The 22,810-nt window shown below is 47.3% G+C and overlaps 1 protein-coding gene across 1 annotated transcript in view; it reads right to left on the bottom strand.

The window, feature by feature from the left end:
- FLT1 (fms-related tyrosine kinase 1) overlaps nt 1-22,810 on the bottom strand; it is a 223,193-nt gene that overhangs the window by 5,095 nt on the left and 195,288 nt on the right. Inside the window, exons 25-31 of the mRNA XM_006894087.1 lie at nt 17,830-17,986; nt 17,300-17,397; nt 14,961-15,083; nt 12,007-12,118; nt 9,817-9,916; nt 2,061-2,166; nt 1,177-1,319 (exon numbers count right to left, since the gene is read on the bottom strand). Of these exons, the coding sequence (XP_006894149.1) occupies nt 1,177-1,319; nt 2,061-2,166; nt 9,817-9,916; nt 12,007-12,118; nt 14,961-15,083; nt 17,300-17,397; nt 17,830-17,986 (839 nt within the window). The remainder of the gene's footprint in view (nt 1-1,176; nt 1,320-2,060; nt 2,167-9,816; nt 9,917-12,006; nt 12,119-14,960; nt 15,084-17,299; nt 17,398-17,829; nt 17,987-22,810) is intronic.

The following is a 22,810-nucleotide window of genomic DNA, read 5'->3' as shown; positions in this document are numbered from 1 at the left end:
ATCTCTATTTGCAACTTTTTGAGAAAGCGCCATACTGCTTTCCACAGGGGTTGCACCATTTTACACTCCCACCAACAGTGAATCAGGGTTCCAGTTTCTCTACAACCTCGCCAGCATTTGTTGCTTGCTGTTCTGTTAAATTTTGCTATTTTGACTGGAAACCACCAACCTTTGAGTTGGCAATGTCGCTCCCTCACCACTAGGCCTCCAGCACTCCAGCTACAGACTACAGGATAGTGTAAATGTAGTTTCATATGCACTGAGGAACCAAAAACATTGGACAACTCACTTTATTGAGAGATAGGCTTTATGGCGGTGATCAGGAACCGAACCTATAATATCTCCTCTAAGTGTGCCCGGCCCAGAAGGGGCACTCGGTATTTATTCCCCTGCCCCTTCTTCAGTCACCTCTGCAGTAATGTGAGATCTGTAAACTTGTTAGGGAAAATCCATTTATCATTCATTTCTTTGGCTGATTATATTGAACATCTCATTAAAAACAATCAGTGTCATAAAAGTAAAAATGCATTGTTCTGGAGAAAATCAGACTTAATAATCACATGCAATGTCCTGCTCCTGATTAAAACAAAAGTAACTGCTGTCAAGTTGATTCTGACTCCTAGCAACCTTCTGTCGTGTTTCCAAGACTAGAAATACGATCAGAAAAGGGGGCACCCACCATTCTCCTGTGCAGAGACTGGTGGATCTGAACTACTGACCTCTGGGTTAGCAACCCAACATGTCATACATGAAGCCATCCCAGTTCTTTATAATCTTGATGACAGTGAGCTTTTTACTGTCAAATGCGATTGGATTCTGCAGGGTTTTTCGTTTGTTTGTTTGTTTTTAAGGCATAATAGATATTTGGACGGAATTATGATAATTCTAATACTAGATAAGATTAAGGAGTTACCATTGATGGCTTTGGTATGGTAAGCTTTGCATTGTTACACAAGTTAAACAACTTTTTTAGAAGTATGAATATATCCACATGAAACCCTTTCAAATGGTTGAGCACAAAGTAAACACACACATAGGTCACACAGACAAAATATGTTAAAATAATGACAATAGTTGAATTTAGAAGGTGAACATTTGATAGTCAATGTGACAGACTTCTTTCTTTCAGTAAGTTTGGAAAACTTTACAGCAGAATGTTCAGAAAAGACACCTTACCTGATGTCTTCAGAGCTCTCTGAGTTAAACTTGGGAGCAGAAATGTCTTCCTTGAAGAAGTCCTCAGAGAAGGTCGGTGCTGAGTAGGTAAATCCACTACTTCCTGTCAGGATGGCGTTGAGTGGGATATAGTCCTTCCCATCCTAAAATACCAAAGACAGATATTTCATGGCACAAAAGTTCACATCAACCCACCTCTAACTTCTCAGGAAATACAACAAAACCCAATGTCTTACGGAGGAAAAAATGGAGGAGGACAAGGGCATTTGTCTAGTCTAAACTACAGTAAAGGTCACAAATGTAATGTGTCACTAAGCTTGATTGGATCTTGATTGGGTTTATTTTTTAAAAAGGTATAAAGCCATTTTGGAGAAATTATGATACTTTTAAATTAGAAGAGATTAAAGCACTATCACTGATGTCTTTGGTGTGACAAGCTGTGTATGGCAACACAAGAGAAGCATTACATCATCTTTATGTACGGGCACCATCTTGGGTGTGATCTGAGATCAGTTAAACGATACAGACTCTGTACCCACACTCACACAGGTTTGGTTTTGGTTATGCTTTTGTTTTTGTTTCAGCTATTCTGTTAAAAGGAAAGCAAAACAACAATGAAAAAACTCCTCCTCGACTTAAAAATGCATCTGGACCCCTCTTTGTTGCGGTTGTTGAGTACCATGGAGTCAGACATGACCCACCGTTGACCCTCTAGTGGGTTCTCTGAGGTAGTGAATTGCACCAGAGGGGAAGGTCCATCCTTCTCCCACGGAGCAGCTGATGGATTTGAACCGCTTGCCTTTGGGTTACAGGGCAGTTTCTTATCACTCGACCACCAGAGCTCCCTGGCCCCCAACATAGCTAGGCAAATTCAGCTGCCTTACCTGCTGCACATTTGCTTGAAGCAGATCACCCAGTTTTTCCACAAGCTCTGCAAATCGGGGCCTCTCCTTCGGGTCTTTGTGCCAGCAGTCCAACATGATCTGATAGCTGTAGTGAGAGAGTACAGCAGAGCACTGGAGAGCCGCGGTCACACTACGGATCACCCTGCATGTGACTGGTGCCTCAGAGCTGGGACCGTTTATCTCATGGGCCACCGCTGTCGAGATGGTTCCAGCTCTTGCGGACCCTCCGTCAGGTTTCTGAGGATGCACATCTTACAGGAGGAGACTGCCTAACTTTTACAAGGAGCAGCTGGTAGCTTCCAAGGCTACCTTTTCATTAAGCATCTACTAATTCACTATGGCACCCAGGTGCCTTAAAAGCAAGACAGTGGTTGGGGAGAGACTGAGTAAGATGTGTTCAATAATGTATACTGCACTGAAACAGAGGAGGGAGAAAACTGTGTAAAAGAGATATGTGACTAGGTATTTCTGTCATCACAGGAGTCTAGAGCGAGGGCTACACGGTGGAGGGGACCTGGGGGAGGGTTTGTAAAACAATGAAAGAATCTTTTCTTTTACTTTTCCATAATTTTTGACTCATGTACTTATAACTTGTTAGTTAAATTTGTGTCTTCTAGGTTGCAACCCCCCCATGATACATCTTCAGGGATATGAACATGTATGGCTAAGCACAATTAATAACAGTGCATCTGAATTCCAAAATCAATTTCCATAATAGTCTATGTGTTTCCTACTGCCAAAGGGGCCCTTTAGAGTAGTGAGAGAAGATCTTCACCCTGAAACCCACAGCGTCCCTTTTCAGCAGGAAGTAGCTAAGAGAATACGCCATCCCCTTTTCCTTATGACTCAGGGTGAAGTCTCTCTCAGGGAGGAGTGATAGGGAATGGCAAAGGACACACTGACAAAGGAGATTAATCAGAATTGACTTTGACAAGCACTGTGGCAATTGGACAATTAAAACAGACATTCGGATGGCGGGGAAGAAGAACAAACTGGGGAGGAGGGTAAAGAAAATGGTGCAGTAATGAAGGAATGAAAACCCAAAATCCCTGTAAATGTTCATTAAAACTAATAAAATTTAATAAAATTAGAAAAAAAAAAAAAAAAAAAAAAAAACCAAGAGCTAGCGCAGCCGCAGACCCCAAGCCTGTTAAGTTCCTGGGCTGTAACAGAGGCTGGTTTGGGGCACTCTATAAGCATATGGGATTTTCAAGTGTTCACACTCCTTTACTGAGAACTGCAGTGGGGACTACTGGCGAGGAAGGCACTGCATATGTGACCTGTGTCTTCTCCACCCTGGTGGTGTCTAGTTGACTTCTGACCCGATTCTGATTTATGAGATAGAGCAGAATTGTGCCCGGTGGCTTTTCTACACTATGACTGGTACAGTTTCTGAGGAGTCAATGGGTGAATTTGAACTGCCAACTTTTGATTAACTGAGCATTTAAATTGTGCCACCACACACTTGAAATCCACTTAAAAATATCCAAAATAAATCACTATTGAATCAGTTCTGACTCACAACAACACCATAGGACAGGGTAGAGTAGCACCACTTATTTTCTAAGGCTGTAACATGTATGGAAGAAAACTGTCTTTTGGAACAAATTTCTCCTCTCTGACTCAATTTTTACCCAAACAACAAGCAGGCCTATAAGATGAGCAATAACATCAGGGAGGCACTCACCTCTTAAAACACTCAATCATACAAGCTCAAAGGGGCAGCATTTGCCCTGAGATAAAGCTCGGAAAACAGGAAGAGAGAGGTAGGGCAGAAGGCTGAATGGAAATGAGAATCACAGAGATGAAGTGGGAAGAGTGCAGCTACAATGTAGGTACTATAATTGGAGTCATGGTATGAACATTTGAATGGAAAACGAATATGCTCTGTAAACTTTCACTCAAATCATAATTTCAAAAAAGAAAAGAATAAACTTCTCTCTAACAAGAAATAGATGTATGGAGGCTGTTGGAGTAAAAGCATTAAATAGAATCTGTAAAAACAGTCAAAGGGAGAAAGCCTGGCTCGCTGAACCTCACAACAATAAGGGGCTAGCGGGTAGGAAGCTTCCCACCCACAGAGGACTGGGGTCCCAGCTAGCATTGCCCTTTTAGTGTTGAGCAGGTGGCTGTTTGTGGGGGGGGTGCCCCCTAAGCAGGGCTCTCCCCACTTCCTCTCTGCTCAAACCAACAAGACAGACCACCTACAGTTATAGGTGCTTTTTTATTTTTGGTCTTGGGTTCTGAGATCCCATTTCCCCTCTTTCTGCCTAACATCTAGTGTAACTCATCTTAACAAACTCCAAAGGAAAAGGCGGGGGGAACGAAAACATTCATCACTTACTCTCTTATTGAAAAACATCTGATTAAACAGGCTCTGGGCACAGAACCAACGATTCACTGTTGCACGGTTTTATGTCATTAAGTAAACAGGGCCAGAAAGCCAAGAGACTTTAACCCACTGCTGTTGAGCAAGCGGGTTCCACGTCACAGCGACCCTCCGTGGGAGGCTGTTCTGACTCTACAAATCTTTACAGAGAGGAGAATGCCGATCTTTCTCCCGCAGAACCCAGCTCAGCAGCCCTGCCTGAAGTCAAGTGGTGGTGAGGGGCCTTGGGAGGACTTCATTCTGAAGTCCAGGTTCCCGAGAGCACACTGTTCTAGGACAAGTTCAAGTCCAAGCAGACCGCTTCCAAAACTACTGCCCTTGGTCCTCGGCAGACCTTCCCAACCTCATAACAAAGGAAGAGGAACACACTCCACTGGCTGGAGGGCCAACGCTGGAGGAAATGGCTGAAGGCTCAGCACACCCTTTACAATGCTCCTTCTTAACATCTTTAAGTCTGCAACCAAACTCCTTCCTGGAACTGAGAACTCATCCTCTCTCTAGAAGAACTCTCTTTCAGTAAAGGTTTAACCTGGGTGAGCTGGATGTCTATACCTGAAGAGTTGATAACTTTTTCTGTCCAAAGTTGATGTGACTTTGAATCCATCTCTAGAGTTACCCGGGATCAGAATCTGGACAAGAACTGGGATCACACTGCAGGGATTTAGAATGGTGGGACAGTGAGTTACGTGTTGGGCTGCTAAGCAAAAAGTCAGCAGTTCAAACCCAAAAGCCACTCTGTGGGAGAATGGTGCAGCAGTCTGTTCCCGTTAAGATCGGCCACCTTGGAGACCCAATGGAGGGCTGTTAGGAGTCACAATCAGTCCAGTGGTGGTCGGTTGAGTTTGCTTTTGGCTTGTGTACTGAGTTTTCCTAACTTATTAGCAACATAGCTGTGAGTACATCATCTTTCTCCCGAGAAGCCTCCGGTGGATTTGAACTGCCAGAGATGCAGACTTTGGGTCAGTGGACACTAACCCAAAGACTCTCTACAGACTATGCCAGCAGTGCTGGCTACGAGGCTGCTATGTGTCCATGAGTCTGATACTCCCAGTGGATTTTCAGAGGCTGTAAGCCATGTAGGAGGATGTGGTTGTTATGTGCTGTCGAGTTGCCTTTAACCCTATGTACAGAAGCTCTGAACCCTGCTCTCACTGACTTCAACACACCTACCTTCATCGCCTCAGTTACTATATCAATCCACCTCACCCAGAGTCTCCCCCTCCTGCACTGTCCCTCCAGCCTTCCAAGCATGATGTCTTTCTCCAAAGAACGGTCTCTCCTGGCCATGTGCCCCAAAAATATGTGAGTGGGAGCTTCAAAAATCCTTGCCTCCAAGGAGAAACTTGCTTTCACCCTCTCCAAGAGAGACCTGTTTGTTTTCTTGGTGGTCCATGGTATGTTCAAGACTCTGACCATCTCTGCCCCCACAAACAGCAGCTGGTGGATTTGAGCTGAGTGCCAGAGGCCACCAGAACTACCTTGTTATTTTGATTGATCAGAGTCAATCCAATGGCAGGGGGCTGGGTTTGGATCTGGCCTGTGGGCTCGGTTTTCCTAATTTATTAGCAATGCAATGGCTGCAGGCAGAAAATTTAGGTGGTCTGTGTCTTGCTTTTGTGTTTCTCATGCATGTAAAATGGAAATGCTAAGAAACCAAATATCCATGCTTCATGTCATCGACCCCACTCTATTCACAGCAGCCCTGTACAAAAGAGCAGAGTGGCCCCATCGTTTCCAAGGCTGCCATCTTTATGAAAGCAGAATGTCTCATCCTTCAGAGTGACTGGTGGATTCAAACTGCTGACCTTGTAGTTAGCAGCAAAGCACCTACTTCATAGAGCTGTTCTGAAGTTTAGCTAAATCAATATAGTGAGACGTGTGAGAGCCAGAACTCAACAGGCCATGGTCGCTGGGTCTTGAGAGTCTTCACCCTTGGATGGGGTACAGTTTTACTTCCTCTTGCCCCCCACCCCCTTTTTACTGCTCTCCACATTAGTGGGGAATATTTGCATTTTCTTTCCCTGACAAGTTTCTGCCTTACATCGTCTCGAGGTTTTGCTGTGCATGTTATTGGTGTTAAGGACTGTAGAGAGGGCTCCAATCCAAACCCATATTGACTCCAGACACAAATCAGTAATGAACCCAAGTACAACAGAAGAAAACTCCACCTGGTCCTGTGCCCCGCCCCCCCTTGGCTGTGATGACCCTATTGCTACACCTGGTTGAGGGACAGGTTAAACAGTGATTACGACACTGTCAGGCACTTGACCATAAAATCACTATTCACTCACGGCCATCATTTTAGAGGGAGGAGATCCTCAGCCTTAAAGAACTACTAGAAAGTATTATTATTCCTGTCAATCATACACAGAGAAGCCACTCTTGCCATTACTAGGCAGAAGAGGCTGGAGGACTCGAACCCCCAACCTCTCTGATAGAAGTACACAATAGCAAACCACCAACCCACTGCTGTTGAGCCAGCTGTAGCTCAGGGTGATCCTCCAATGGGTTTCAAAAGTAGTAAATCTTTATGGGAGGAAGCTGCCCATCTTTCTCTTGCAAAACAGCTGGTGGATCTGAATCAGTTACAGTGAAACAAGCACTACACTGCGTCACTGGGCTTCCTTGACACACGAAGTGGAATAAAGTATTTAATCCAGTGCCTGAGAGGACGTCCTTGGCTGCTCACTGAAAGGTTCAGATTTGCCCAGCAGCTCCTGTGGTGACAGGTTTGCGATCTAACTCATAAAAAGCCAGCCAGGAAAACCCTGGGGGATAGTTCTGTCACATAAGGTCACTGTGAGTGCAAAGTTAACTCACAGCTCTTAATAACAACTACAACCATCAGAGTCACAGTGTCGTTACTGGTCAAGTTCAAGATCTAACAGCCCCGTATGCTTCTCCAGGCGGCTGGGAACTCCACGTGGGGCTGAGCGTGGGAACACAGCCGGAGAGCTGGGAGCCAGACCTCTCCTCAAGGCCGTGCCGCTCACCAAGTGAAAGAGATCAGCCAGCACTCTCAGCGCCTTCACTGCTCTGTGGCCGCTGGCCGGTCACCAGCCCCCAGAAAACGCCTGGCCCGAGTTTCTGTGCTTTCCTGATAAGGACACTGCAAGGACAAAGCCCTCTTTCCTCCCCACCGAGCCCTCCTCTGCCCATTTTGTCCACTGCTGGCCTGGATCTGACCTAGCCCTGTCTGAGGAGATGAAGGAGAGACAGTGACCTTGCAGCGCTGCCAAGCCCACACTTCCTTTACCGCTCCTGACTCCTCCCCACCGGCCCTCCGGGGGCTTGGCGGGACCCCATTGTATGGTGGGTGGAATGGGATGTGGCTCGAGTTCAGGAAAGGTGGTGGCGCCACGAGGAGGCCCTACTTCTGCTCAGTGGAACAGCCAGCCTGCTGGGGCATGAGAGCGCAAAACAGCCACAGGGGCCTTGGGAAGATTCTAGAGAAGCCGGGAGTCAGCAGAACACAGGGAACCTTCCCATCACCCCAAGTCACAGGGCAGCGCTGCTGGAAGGCATTCTGTAGAATCTTCTGGAAGCTCACAGTAGCTGGCAATCCTGTCCCTGATGCTGGGGGCCACTGTACTGACCTGACTCACAGTGGCCCATGAGGCTGAACGGAACTGCCCCAGAGTTTCCTCTGTCGTCTGTGCAGGATGGCCAGGCCTTTCTCCTGACTTGCTGTTGGGTAGTTCATACTAGTAACATTTTGACTAGCGTTCAAATGCTTAACTATTGTGCCACAGGGCTCCTTACTGTAATTATCTCTGTCATTGTAGTCAAATCAGAACTGACCCACAGCTGACCTGCAGGTGGGTTTTCAGAAGCTGTAAATCGCACAGAGGGGGCTGTCCCTCTTTCTCCGTGGAGCAGTTGATGGATTCAAACAGTCTACCTTTGGGTTGGCAGTGCAACTCCTTACCACTAGGCCACCAAAACACAATGAGTAGAAGCGAACTTTCTGGACACAGATCCTCCAGCTTTAGAGTGGTGTGGCCCTGGTTTTGTGATTTCTACTCGCCTCTTCATCTGCCCAGCCTTCCAAGTCTGCCCACCACTGCCCTCAAGGTAATCCCCACTCAGCAGCCCTGGCGGGCAAACCTGAAGTACACCATGGGGTCTCCAAGCCTATCATTTTTACAGAAATAGACTGCCTCATAGTTCTCCCCCAGAAGGCCTTCTGGATTTGAACTGTCTACTGGTTAGGAGTTCAATGCTTAAACTACTGCACTACCTGGGTCTCAGAGAAGTCACTCCAATCTGCATTTCCCAGGGCACGTCATTCGCATTAAAGTCTCTAAATCTTTTGCCATTGAATGGATTTCAACTCTGTGACTCTTCATGAGACTGTGCAGTCCCACCAGGCTTCCAAGGCTGTAACCTTTACAGAAGCACATTGCCAGGTCTGCCCCCTTGGAGCTGGTGGGTGGCTTTGAACCACTGTCCTTTCAGTTAGTGGCTGGTCCTTCAGCTGTTTACATTACTCCCACACAGAAACCCTAACCCAGTGCTGCTGGATGGATTCCAACTCACAGTGACCCCGCAGGGAGGAGCAGAACTGCGTTGCAGGGTTTCCAAGGCTGCCTCCTCTCTGTGAATCAGAGTAGCTGGAGAATTTACACCACAGACCTTTCACGTAGCAGCACAATGCGTAATCTCATTGTACCACTGGGGCCCCTTTTGTTACACCTCTCCACCACCACCACCAAAGCCACAGTGCCACCAAGCTCTTTCTGCCTCATAGTGACCCTCAGTCATGGGTTTCTGAGACTGTAAATCTTAAAAGAATGATGACTGTTCATCTTTCCTAAGGAGCATAAGATGGATTTGAACTGCTGACCCTGGAATCACTGTGCCACTGTCCTTAAAGGTAACATGTTAAGGCAGTGGTGTTTTCCGAGGGGCCTCTGCAGGTCAGTGACTACTGCAGCCAGGAAAGTCCCTTCCTCTTCTCTCCCATCCTGTTCTGTGGTCCAAGCTGGTCTGTCTCCAGCGCGGATGGAGCAGGTCAGAGAGCTCCACCTTGGCCCTACAGCGGCTTCCCTCCCTGGGCTCCCATATGCAAGCAAAGGCCAGGCAGTGCCCTTGACCTTGGCCTCTGTGTGTCTGGCAGTCAGGAAGGAGTGGGGAGGGGTGGACAGAGGAGGCAGCATCCCCATTCTGAGAGACACTCCCAGGCATCCTTTCCGAGTCATCCCCCAAAACCAGGAAGCCGTGTTTAGAGTCAGTGCTTCATCTCTCAGGACGGGGATGCTGGCCAGGATCAAGGGAACAAGTGTGGCCCCTGTCCCTTTGGAGTATTCTCGGGTATCCCGGCAAGTGAGAAGCTGAGGGTCTCACATCTCAGGGGTGGCGTATTCCGGAGCACGCATCCTCATGCCTTCCTTCAGGCGGCTGCAGAAGTCCTCGTCCAGCTGCACGCCTGGGTACGGAGACCCACCTGGGGGACAACATGAGGATCATGGTCACATTTGGTCTGAGGAGCACAGAGGCACCAGCGGGGGAAGGGGGCGGGGGGGTGTCAGTGTTCCTTTCCTGTCCCTTCAAAGGCACACTGCTCACAGGTTCCCAGAGACTGCACAGAAGGCCTCCATGAACCATCTAAGTGACACACACACTGGTCATCAGTGTGGCTGATGTCTGGTACCTGCTGCCACAGGCCGTGCCTGTTGGATGGACTATTCCCATCTGCACCATCAGGAGATGCTCATCCAAAGGGTCGCTTCACTCACCCAACAAGACCAAGCCCACTGCCACAGAGTCAGCAACTCCCAGGCCAGACCAGGACTGCGTCTGGGATCTCTATGCTGTCATCTGTACCAAGCAGATGACCCTAACCGGCTCCCAATGTGGATTGTGGGTCAAACCACTGACCTGGTGAGCAGCTTGGTGCTTTACCTCCTGCACTACCAGAGTCTCTTGGCAGCTCCAAGCAGAGAGCAGGGCCTTGTCTAGAGCTTGCATCTCCAGGTGACCCCACCTCCTCCAACCATGAACTCCCTCAAAGGCAGAGGTGCCCAGACAGTAAAGTGACCAAAGGCCTAAAGGAATTCCACCATTAGAGGCTCAATTCTTGGCTTAATAGACAGCTTTTCAAAAGCCAAAGGACTGGGCAAGGCCGTGTGTGCTTGTGCACATGCCAGTGAGAGCATCAGGCAGCCACTTTTGGGCAAACTCCTCACCACACTACCGGGGTTCTGACAGGTCTAAGGGAAGAGTGCCTTTTTCGAGGAGCTCTGGTTGCACAGTGTTAAAGAACTTGACAAACCAAAAGTGTCAATGAGTTAAACGGATCCCAGAATTCGTGGCTGCTCTCACCCAGCTCACAGCCTAGACACAGTGTGGGGCAGTGCTGCTCCATCCTGTGGGGAAGCTGTTAGGAGTTGGAATCGACTTGATGACAGAGGGTCGGACTGTGGGACAAGGCTGATAGCGGGAGACAGAAGCCGCCTGGGGTAGGAGGTTTTGGACATGAGGGTACCAGAAGGGCCTGCACTTTGCCTATGGCAGCTTTACTGTCTGGGAGCCCATCCAGGGTATTGACAAAGGCAGAGGCCCCCAGAGGTGCTAGCTCTGGGCAAGTCCCTGTTGTCTGCTCCAAGTCACTGGCCATTCTGTGCGGTGACCACGGATGGCAGGAAGCAGCTGGGAGGTGAGCAGAGCTGAAAGACACCCTGTCACCACGGGGCCACTGTGGCCGCCAAGCTGCTTTCAAGGGCTGGAAGCAACAGGTGCCTGTCATCGAAAGCAGGCAGACGGTTTTCACGCACTATAGGAAGTGAGAGATGTGATGAGTGACTTTATTTGCTGTGAAAGGCAAACTTTTGGCACAGTCTGATGGACTCTTGGCTGAGAGGCCTAAGAACATCACGGTGTCTGCGTGCAGATGTGGCTGTGCACAGCTGTGCACGGGGCCTCAGGCTGGCTCCCAGTCCTCAGGGTGCAGGACACTGGAAGGGGAACAAACACCACTGCTCAGTGCTGGCTGCCCTGCCCTCAGGGTGGGGAGGGAAATGAGGAGACCCGCTGGTTTCCAACCCTTTCGCACCAGTCCACACACATGCAGTCAGGGTCTTTCCTGGGAAGAGATTCTGGCGGCTGGGGGGGGAGATGAAGGCGGGGAGGTGATGCAGGAGTTAGAAACGTGAGTGTTTGAGATATTCCACTGCCATCAAGTCAAATCTGATTCACGACACCTTTCACTGATTTTCTGAGGTTATAAATCTCTTTTTCCTGAGGAGTGGCTGGTGGGTGCAATCCGCTGGTCATCTGGTTAGCAGGCCCACTTATAATGCACGAGGCCACCAGGCACACTCTCTGACAATTAGTTGACATTCATGTTCACATCACACCAGCCATCTTTCCAGCACAGAGTACACTCGAACCTCCTCTGAGGTTCTCTGTAGGCACACCCCTCTTCTGGGGTGCTCAGTCATTCCGGGAGACTGCTGCTCCAGAGGTGCATGGGGGACACAAAGTGGTCTGGGATGGGTTCTTTGTACTGAGCCCCCCGCCTCTCCACCCCCTTACCTAAAGAGAAGATCTCCCACAGCAGCACGCCGTAGGACCACACGTCGCTCTTGGTGCTATAGATCTTGTCAAAGATGGACTCGGGAGCCATCCATTTCAGTGGAAGCCGTGTCTAGGAGAGAGCAAGGAGCCCTAAGAACACAAAGCTGGTTGTCTGAGTGTAAGAAATTCCTTTCCAGCAGAAGCTCAAACCCCATAATCCCAAACCCGATCCAGCTGCTGTCAAATCAACTCCAACTCTTGGTAGACTGCTGCTGGATGGTTGGGAGCTCTGCTGGCATAGTCTGTATGGAGTTGTGCTGATAAGCCAAAGGCAGCACCTCTCTGGTGGTTCGAATCTACCAAATGCTCCTCAGGAGAAAGTTGGCAGTCTCCTTCCATCACAGCCTCTGAAAACCCACTGAAGGAAGAGTCAGCAATGGGTGTGATTTTTTCAGTAAATCTTAATAGGAGATGGGCTGTGGTGTGAAGAGTTTAGTGTTCAAAATGGCTTTTCTAGCCACTGAATTTGACTTTGCCATGTGGACAAGCAGGATTATATGAATAGGGCATATTAGTCTATCCACAAGAGGATTGGCTAGTCTCATCAGTTCACAAAGGGAGTGGTTAGTCTTGCCGTTAAATTAAGCAGACCCAGCAGCAGAAAGGAGAAACTTCACTGCCACCAAAAGAAGCAAGAGGATGTAATACATCCTTCAGGACCAGAAACTCTTGTACCAGGCAGACTGGGGCCTATGGAAGCAACAGCCATAGCAAAGAACCAGACACTTGACATGAGATGGAGTAGACCTTGGGACTGGAGACCACCCAACCAGAACTAAGAGCCTTTTGCCCAAGCTTGCTGGAAGCCTGGGAAGGGGAGGACCATAACCAACAGTACTGAGAACTTTGTAACACTGGCCTTACACTATGAGGCCCAAGGCTGAGGCAACAGTTTCTGAATCCATCCTGACTATATTCTGTTACTAATCTGGACTATAACTTTTTATTTCTTTTTTTTAATAAATAATTTATCATGATTTTAATGAAAGTTTACAAAAACTTGGATTTCCATTCATTTATTGTTGCACATTTTCCTCCTGACTTCCCCCTAGTTCACTTTTTTCTTAAAAAAAAAATTCATTCATTGTTGCATAATTTCCTCCCTCCCATACCCAGACCACTTTGATAAGCACCTCTTATTCTGGACTGCTGTTGGGCTAATAATGACTAATCATTTATTCCTTTTAAACAGTTCTTTCCCCCTCTTTGTATTATAACTTTTTAACTTCCCCAATGTGGTTCTGTGTGGTTTGCAAGCTATCACATTGGATTTTGAACCCAGTAAAGCAGTAAGATTGGAGGTGAGATGAGTACAGACAGGTACAGAAGGGGGGGCGGGGAATAGGTCTGATCTCATGGGAATTGGTTTTGTATTGTTGATGCTGTTGACAGTGACAGTTCTCCTTTGTGAGGTTGGTGGGGGTCAGACGTGGCTGTCTCCACACAGGCTCTTACTCTTTTTACACTGTCCCTCCTTCTCCACAAGAGCAACTGGTGGATTCAAACCACCGACCTTTCAGTGACCAGACTATCATATAGCCCACTACATCACCAGGGCTCCAACAAGGGCATTTGGAAAACCAGAACCACACTCACTATCATTGAGTCCAATTTGACTCCCAGCAAACCTACAGGACACAGCGGAACTGTGTGCAGGGTCTTTATGGGAGCCCAGTGCCCCATCTTTATCCTGTGGGGGCTACTGTTTAAATGACTGTACCACCAGGGCCTCTTCTACAGGGCCACTTAGGGCCCGGAAAAGGGCCACGTGAATTAGAAAACATCTTGAAAAGTCACTGTTTTCCACAAGTTTTTCTTAAGAAGGAGGGATTCTGAAGGGCAAGATGAGGTGAAATGACAAGATTTCACAGCAGTGAGTGTGGTAGTGGCTTTGGGAAGAGGAATGGTGATTGAGAGGCTGTATTCAGAACTCTGGATTGTCAAGTGTGCAGACCACTCCTCCTTCACTTCTAAAGAGCAGAAATCCCACCTAAAACCACCACTCTGGGTTGACAGGAGCCAGAGGTGAGGTGGGAGAAAGGAGGGATGCCAAGAAAACCAGGGAAGACAGGCGGAAAGAGAAAGGACAGAGGCGAAGGAGACACCACCTTTGCCAACCAGGTCTCCCAAGGAAAGCAATTTGTTTGGTTTTCCTTTCATTAAAATGAAAACCACCACCACCAAAATGATACTGTCCAACAGCCATTCTCAAAATTTCTGAGCAGGGCCAGCTCTCAGGCCACCTCCCCTGCCAAGACCAGCTCTGGCCGCAGCTCTGAGAAGAGGGTTCAGGCGCCTCTGACAGCCACTCGTGGTTGAGAATCCCTCTCTGCAGAGGGATCTCCAGTGCCTGAACATTAGCTTAAGACCTCAGGGTACAAGGTAGATGAGAGAGGACACACGAGGTCACCCACGAAGTGAAAAATAACACAATGTCCCAAAACAAGTGGGGAGGAGAAATGAGGGTGAGCCAGCAGGCTAATGGGTGTGCAGGGGGGCCAAGCAGCTTCCTCCGTGGGAGCCTCCGCCCTTTCCTGAGGCAGATCCACCTGGCGGATCAATCACAAGGGTTTATCTGAGGGGAAAAGTCCAGGCTGTTCTCTCTGGAAATGCAGGGAACTCTCCTAGGAACCAGAGGAGACTCTCCTAGGAACCAGAGGAGAATCGTGTGGAGTCCCTCTGGATATTTATCTGAGGAACACGTGCTTGGGCAGTGAGGTTCCAGAACAGGTAGCACCCCAAGGGCCAGGAACACAAGGGTGTTTCCATCCATACTGTTGTCTTCACAGAAAGCGGGGAGGAGGGCAGGGTGGCCCACAACTGAGGAATCACAAATATCGAGTGAGGCCCTCAGGTTGTAGTTTAAAAGTGAGAGGGCACAAATGAGTCAAGTAAACAACAAACCAACTTACATCTCCTTTTCTCACATAATCGGGGTTCTTATAAATATCCCGGGCAAGGCCAAAGTCGCAGATCTTCACCACATGGTTCTCGGATAAAAGAATGTTGCGAGCTGCCAGGTCTCGGTGAATGCACTGCAGGAAAATGGTTGCATAATCAACACACTTTGTTAATCCAGCCAACCAATTTCCTGCGCCTGCTTGGGCTTTTATTCTTTAATTCCAGGGCCCATTTCACAGGGTGTGAAGGAAGCTTCTGTGTGAGCACTGAGTCACCGTAAAAGCGAACAACTTATTTATAAACTGAGGCCCAAAGTGCACTGAAGAACTAAATCTGGCAGGGCTACTGATCTGAGCTCTAGCCCCGTGACCCACAAGCTGACACTGCTGGGTTTTTGAGTGAGTACAACCTCCTCACAGCTTTTTCTACCGAGCTGCTGAGATTGGAGCGCTAGACCCAGCTGCCATGTCACGGGAGGACTCCAAGAGGATGCATCAACTCCTCATTTATCCATGATCTCATTATCCAACATTTCACATTTACGACAATGATGCAAAACACAAAACTATTTTACACATTAACAATATATATACACATCCGGCAGTAATGAATGGCTGAGGTCTTGAGGTGAGAATCACTCTGGCTATGATCATTATGGGCATGTGTCGTGATTGCTGGTTGTGATTCTAAGTGGTTGATAGTTAAGTAATGATGCAATCTGATAGCATGTAATGAAAGCTGGCAGTTATATAATGATATAATTTGTCAGTTACAAAGCAATGAAATTTAGCAGTTATGCAATAATGTGTTCAGCCTCATTTTGTGATCTGATGTGGTCATCCACCACCTGTCTATCAGTTTGTTGTACTGAGGTAACTTGTGTTGCTGTGATGCTGTAAGCTATGCAACTGCTGTTTCAAATAGTAATAGGGTAACTCATGGTAAACAGATTTCGGCAGTGCTTTCAGAGCAAGATAAACTAAGACAATCCTTAGAAGGTTTGACCATCTGTTGTTGTTATATATATGCTGTCAAGTCACCTCCAACTCACAGCAACCTTATGTATCATTGCTCTAAAGCCTGCCCTGTCCTGAGCCAGTCTCACTGACTCCGACACATCTAACCCCATTGCGCTAGTCAATGTATCAATCCGTCTCATCCTGGGTCTTCTTCTCCACCCCTGCATAATGTTCTTCTCCAAGGACCAGTCTCTCCTGGTCACATGCCCAAAGTATGTAAGACAAAGCTTCAAAATACTAGCCTCCAAGAAGAAACTTGGTTTCACCCTCTTCAAGACAGACCTGTTTGCTTTCTTGGTGGTCCATGGTGTATTCAATATTCTTCTCCAGCTTAAAGGCACACAACTCAAAGGCATCAATTCTTTTTCTATCATCCTTAGTCACTATCCAGCTCTCTGATGCATAGCACGTAATTGTGAAGACCATGGACTGGATCAGGAGTGCCTTAGTCTCTAGACTGACATCTACTTCTGAAATAATGGGCCCTCAAAAACCCTATGAATAATAGAGCATTATCTGATTGAGTGTCTGAACCTTTCCAGTTGGAATGTTGTCAAAATACAAGAGGATGGACTGCCTAAAAAACAGATAAGTGGTGGAAGAAGTCCAACCGGAGTGCTCCTGGGAAGGAAGATGGTGAGACTTTGTCTCACATACTTCTGGTACACTGTCAGGAGGGGTCAATCCCTTCAAAAGTCCCTCTTGCTTGGAAAGTTGCAGGGTCAATGAAGGAGGATGATGGATTGACACAGTAACTATTACTTTGGGCTTGAGAACGATGTAGGAGGAGGATGCAGGACAGGGTAAGGTTTAGAGATGTTGTGTGCAGGGTCCTTATGAGTTGGAGCTGACTAGATAGGGCCTAACAACAATAACAACTAGGTGGACATCGTCCATTTTTGTTTACCACCGATTTCCACATAATGACCTGGTCTCTTGGAACTATGTTGCTAAGTGAGGACCGGGTGTAATGGTGGGAGCTCTCCCATAAAATACCATGTTCTGACAGTCTGCGACAGCGTGGGAACACAGGCTAGAGGGTACACTGTACAGAATAGCTGTCAGATTGGTCTTGCTCTAAACCCAATGAGGTTTCCCTCTCAAATTCAGTTCTATGACCAGTACTCAAAACTCACCCTTTTGATAACTTCAAATATGGGACCTCTTTGGCAATATGAAAAAGTTTATACAGTTGTTGTGTTTACATTTATGAACACAGCTACAAGCAAATACTAGTAAAAGTAGCTTTATAGCAAAGGTATGTGTTGGCCCAATGAATGGTGAAACACCCAGCCTGGCAAAGAAGGAAAACAGTAACGAGCTAGGCTGACCTTTCTGGAAGACAAAAACTCCATGCCTCGGGCCACTTGAAAACTGTAAGAAATCAGATCTTCCATAGTGATGGGTTCCTTGTAGAAATCATCAGAATCTGGAAAGCATTAAAACCATAAATGTTTTGTAATGGCTCTTGTTATTCCACTAAATCCCAGTTTATTGGAACAATGTTAGCAAAACATAAAACAAACCAACAAGTAGACCAGAGTTCATTTGCAAGAGCAATTGGGTTTCAACATGAACATCAGAGGTTTTTCCAGGCCTCCAGACACAGGGTGTGTGTGGTGGTGAGTGGGGGGATAATCCACTAAGACAGAGGGGCCTGAGGGGAGACAATCACACAGTTCTCTGTCAAAATTAGTAACTCTGTAAATAATCTTCACTCAAATCTTATCTCCTCAGGCCACTACCCTGCAAGTCTCCCACGGATGTTTTTTCGGGTGATAAATAAGAAAAAAATGTCTGAGATGCACAGTATGTTATAAAAATATCTCCAGCTGAAGAACAGGAAGGAACGGATACTTACCCTCCTCTTCCTCAGCATCACTCAGGCTTTTATCTTCTTGAAACCCAGAACTGGCGAGGCTCTCACTGCTGGTGACACTATCGAGTCTTGGTTTCTTGTCTTGCTCCAGGTCTGGCTCCAGTTTTTCATTCTTGGACTCCATGTGTAGTGCTGCATCCTTTAAACAGACCAAGAAGGACATCGGTCAAAGGGCACTCTAGGACAGCAATGGGGAAACTGATCCTTCACGCTGGTAAAGTCCTGAGGCAGGAGAACGCCACTCCACATCGCAGAGAGTGAGTCAGCATCAAGTGCCCCATGACAACTAGTCACGGGGCTACCCCTAAGCTTGTGGGATCTGTTCTGCTGTTGACGGGGCTTCCCAACAAAGACCTAAGTAGGCGAAGTATTACTATCAACTAATATTTACTGAGAGCTGACTTTATGAGACAGTACATGAAGAACGAGAGGTATATTTTTCTCAGTCTTTTAAAGAGTTGTATCAAGCAGTTTTTGTGTAAGCAATCAAGGTCACACACAACTAGAAACTAGCCATGCTTGACAGATTTCAGAGCCGGCGCCCTTAATCACTTTTCTATACAGATGTCATGTTTGGAACATTGGCATGAACATCAACAAAGGGTGCTTGTTATGATGATGTGGATGAAAGATAGCATGAAACACAATGTATATGAACTTTGTAAGCAAACCAATATAAAATTAAAAATAAAACACAAACCAACTGAACTGCTAGAAATGGGTAGAACTCTTTGGACAACTGTCCCCCCAAGATTCCTTTCTAACCCACTCCTAGAGGTCACCTTTCAGACAAATAACCGACTGGTTTATAAATATTAACACCCATGAGGAGGACACTCCTTTGAATAGTGAGCTACAGATGATCTCATGCGCAACATTAACCCAAAAACAAAGATGAGAAAGCAAAACGGGGCAGAGGTTAACGGATGCAAACAGGGCAGGCAGGAGGGAAATCAGGAGTGTGCAACAAACCTCATGCAACAGTCTCTGTATAAACTGTTGAGTGGCAAACTAAGATGCTGTGTAAACTTTCTTCTACATCACAAGCAAATGTGAAAGTATTACAGGGGAGTTTCAACATGGTAGCAAAATGATCCCCAGTGTGCCTGGGCTTTACTTTGTGATCACAATGAAGAATGATAAGAAAAAACCGTAGGTTACTCAAGAGGACTGGTAACACAGCTGTTCAAGTGTTCTGCTGCTGAATCAATAAGGTCAGCAGCTGGAACTCACTAAAGATTCCAGTTCACTTCCATAAAAGTTCATCTTGGAAACCCTACTGAGCAGTTCTACTCTGTCCTATAGGGTCTCTAGCTTGAGTTGAAATGGGCTTGATGGCAGTGGGTGTCTGAGTGGAGGGTAGGCTACCAAGCCCTCTGGTTTCGTTGTGTGTGTGGGAAGGGAATGTGAACATGTCTTTCTTTTGTATGTTGTGTACCGTCGAGTCAGAACTGACCCATAGCCGACCCTTTGGAGGGTGTTCAGAGGCAGTTAATTGCATGGGAGGAGTCTGTCTATCCTTCTCCCGTGAAGCAGCTGGTGAATTTGAACCACATGCCTTTGTGATTGCAGTGGAGTTTCTTGCTACTACCTCCCATTTAAAACCATCCTCCTAAAGCGGGGAGAGCGTGCTGACCACCCTGGATTGGGAACTGCCCATGTGATGCTGGGTAAGTCAACTTACTTTTCTGGTTTTCTTTTTTCTCATCTGAAAAGCTCTACCTTCCTTTTGAAGCTCTGGTGGCATAGTGGGTAAGGAATTGTGCTGCCAACCCAAAGGCAGGTGGTTCAAATCTACCAACTGCCCCTCAGGAGAAAGGCAGGCAATTGCCTACCCTTTGATTTACTGCCTCTGAAAATTCACTGGAGAGTCAGCTATGAGTTGGTTCTGACTCAAAGGCAAGGAGTAAATATAACAAGAAATCATCCTTTTATGATTCATCACATAGGAATTGTTCGTTCTGGGTATTCATGTGGATCCAGAAAAGATACTTATTGCCTTTCATAATTCATCTAATAATATATGGCATTAATTAATCCTAATTGGCTTCCAAAAAGTGCAGCCAGGGTGCTCCTTCAAGGCTAGGGCAATGAAAGTTGGTCTTACCTTGGGCATGTTATCAAGAGGGGTTCGTCTCTGGAAAAGGAAATGATGCTGTGAAAAAAGAGGAGGTCAGCAAAGCAGAGGAATTCTCTCCATGAGACAGACTGACATGGTGACTGTAACAAGAGGCTGAAGAGCAGAGACTGAGGATACACAGGGCTGCTGTGAACTGCAGTCGACCTGCCGGCCCTTAACAACAGAGGTGGCTATTCTCGATTCTCCTGGATGGTAATACAGAAATGAGGGCTGAGGGGTACTTGGGGCTCAGCAGTGTTAACAGAGGGGATTATGTTCCCCCAAACATGTGTTGTAAATCCTAACCTATATCTGTGCAATCCCATTTGGAAACAGGTTGTCTTTGTTGTCCACAAGGCAGGATTAGTGCAGGGTGTGTCTCTCAGAAGATGTAACAGGAGACCTCTAAGAAACGGGAAGCCATGGTGGAAGAGATAAGCACATTCCCCTAGAGCTGGGGCCCTGAATTCAGACTTTTCATCCCTAAAATGTGAAAGAATAAATTTCTGTTGGATAAAGTCACCCACCTGTATTTGTGTTAGAGCAGCAGTACAGAATGAAAAGTGGTTTTCGCTTGCTTTACACATGGAAACTACACGTGCAAAGTGTAGACATCTGAGGATTAACCAGATGAGTTCTGGTGGCCTAGTGGCAGGCAGTTGCACTGCAACCCCGAAGGCACACAGTTCAAAGCCACCACCTACTCTGTGAGACAAGGATGGGCAGTCCCCTCCTGCACGATTAACTGCCTCTGAAATCCTGCAGGAGGGTCAGCTCTGGGCTGGTTCTGACTCAGCACACACCAACAACTCAACTCTTCCTCAGGGACCTGTAACGGCCCAGTGGTAAAGAACTGCACTACCAACCCTGAGGCATGTGGGTCAAATCCACCAGTTGTTCCACAGGAGAAAGATGGGCAATTAAAAGCGGCAATTTCTAGCCTCTGAAAACCTGCTGACTCTGCTTGAGGGTCAGCTACGTATGAGCGGATTTCAACCCCTAGGTACATAGCAACAACTATTGTTCCTTGGCTTTTCCTAGAAATGCCACAAAGCTGGAGTGAGCCTTCCACTAGAGGGCACAGTGGGAACAAGCAGAGGAGAGGGGGAGGGCACTTCTAGAGGGACATCCTGACAAATGAGGGCCCAGAGGGAGGGAGTGTCCTGGGCAGTAGACAGAGACCTCCTCACAGCACGACCTCAGAACCCCCACCCCTGCTCCAGAGCAGGGAAAGGCTCTCTGCAGCACTTAAAAGAGATACAGCTCAGCTGGATGGAGTCTTGACTTCTAACCAAACCTTTCTGGGACAGACAGTGGCATGGAAAGGGCTCCGCTGGTGGTTATAGCGTCATGGATAAGTGTAAAAATGCCCATCTCTGGGTTGCCTTCTCCTGCCTCCCAGACGTCACAGCCTGGGGCACATTTCCAAGGGTCATAGCTCACTCCCTTCCTAATAAAAAACTCAAACCGAATGACTGAATTCAAGGCCTTGAAGTTGATTCTAATAGCAACCCTGTCGTTCAATGTAGAACTGCCCATAAGGTTTCTAAGGCTGTCTTTATGGAAGCAGACCACACATCTCTCCCTCAGCAGCCAGTGGGTTCGTACCTGTGACCTCTGAGCTAGAGCACTAGCAGGGCTCCTTATCCTTTCTTCTTACTCCCCTCCCCTTCCAATGAAATCCCACTGCTGTGATGCCAAGCACTATAAGGTTTCCTAAGCTGTAGTTTTTACAAAAGTGGACCAGTATATCTTTTCACAGCAGAGTGGCTGGTGGGTTTGAACCACCAACCTTTTGGTTGGCAGCCAAATGTTTTAAGCACAGCACCCGCAGGGTTTCTTCCTGCCCAGTTCTCTCCCTGCACCCCTAATGGATGGCACATTCAGCTTTGTTTATCAGTAACCATTTCTGTGAAACCAAAGTTCAATTCTTTAACTTTCAGGATTCTGGGAGAAGTGTGAGAGCTTCTCACAAATGTTATTTCAGGATGTAGGTAACTTTCTCCAGTAAATGAATCTCCATTTCTACTCTGCCTGTGGGCATTTCCCTCATCTTCCCTCTGAAGTACAGGCATAGGCTCCTCGTGAAAATATCAGCTCCAAGCTGCCACAGGAGGAGATCATTAAATATAGCAGGAGAAGGAAGCTCAGTCCTCTGAACAAAGGACGCAGGAACCCAAACCTCCATCCTGCTCAGGTCCCTGGGGCATGCTGCTGGCTCAGTGCTTCCTGCAGGCAGTCCATGCTTCCAAGGCTGGTGGGGATTTGATGGCAAAGCTTCATCTCGCATACTCTGGGCATGTTGCTAGGAGAGGTTATTCCTTTGAGAAGGACATCATGCTTTGAAAGGTGGAGGGACAGTGAGAGAGAGGAGGAGCACCAACCAGGTGGACTGACATGGTGACTGTAGCAATGGGCTCCATTGCATCAGAGATTGTGAGACTGGCACAGGATAGGACCTGTTGTTCATAGGTTTTCTATGGGTCATACTAGACTTGACGGCACCTAACAGCAACAACACCTCCTAGTGTGACTTTTCACCTTGTGGGGTTCTTTTCCCCAACTTATTATACTTGACACATAAAGAAAGCACTATATGGGAAGGCAACCAAACTAGGTTCTTTCTCTCCCTGACCTTTTTCATTTCCTAGTAGGTTGTTGTTGTTGTTGTTATGTGCCGTCGAGTCGTTTCCGACTCATAACGACCCTATGCACAACAGCCCTAAACCCTGCTCTATCCTGTGCCAACCGCAACGTCTCTGACACACCCATCCCGATTACCCCAGTCACCGAATCAATCCATCTCATAGAGGGTCTTCCCCTCCTGCGCTGTCCCTCCACCCT

The sequence above is a fragment of the Elephantulus edwardii genome, unplaced genomic scaffold (genome assembly GCF_000299155.1).
Source record: "Elephantulus edwardii isolate Elephantulus edwardi_28Jun2011 unplaced genomic scaffold, EleEdw1.0 scaffold00134, whole genome shotgun sequence".
NCBI classification, from domain to species: Eukaryota; Metazoa; Chordata; class Mammalia; order Macroscelidea; family Macroscelididae; genus Elephantulus; species Elephantulus edwardii.
Note: the sequence above shows the minus strand (reverse complement) of the source record. Positions and strands in the feature narration are given on the sequence as shown.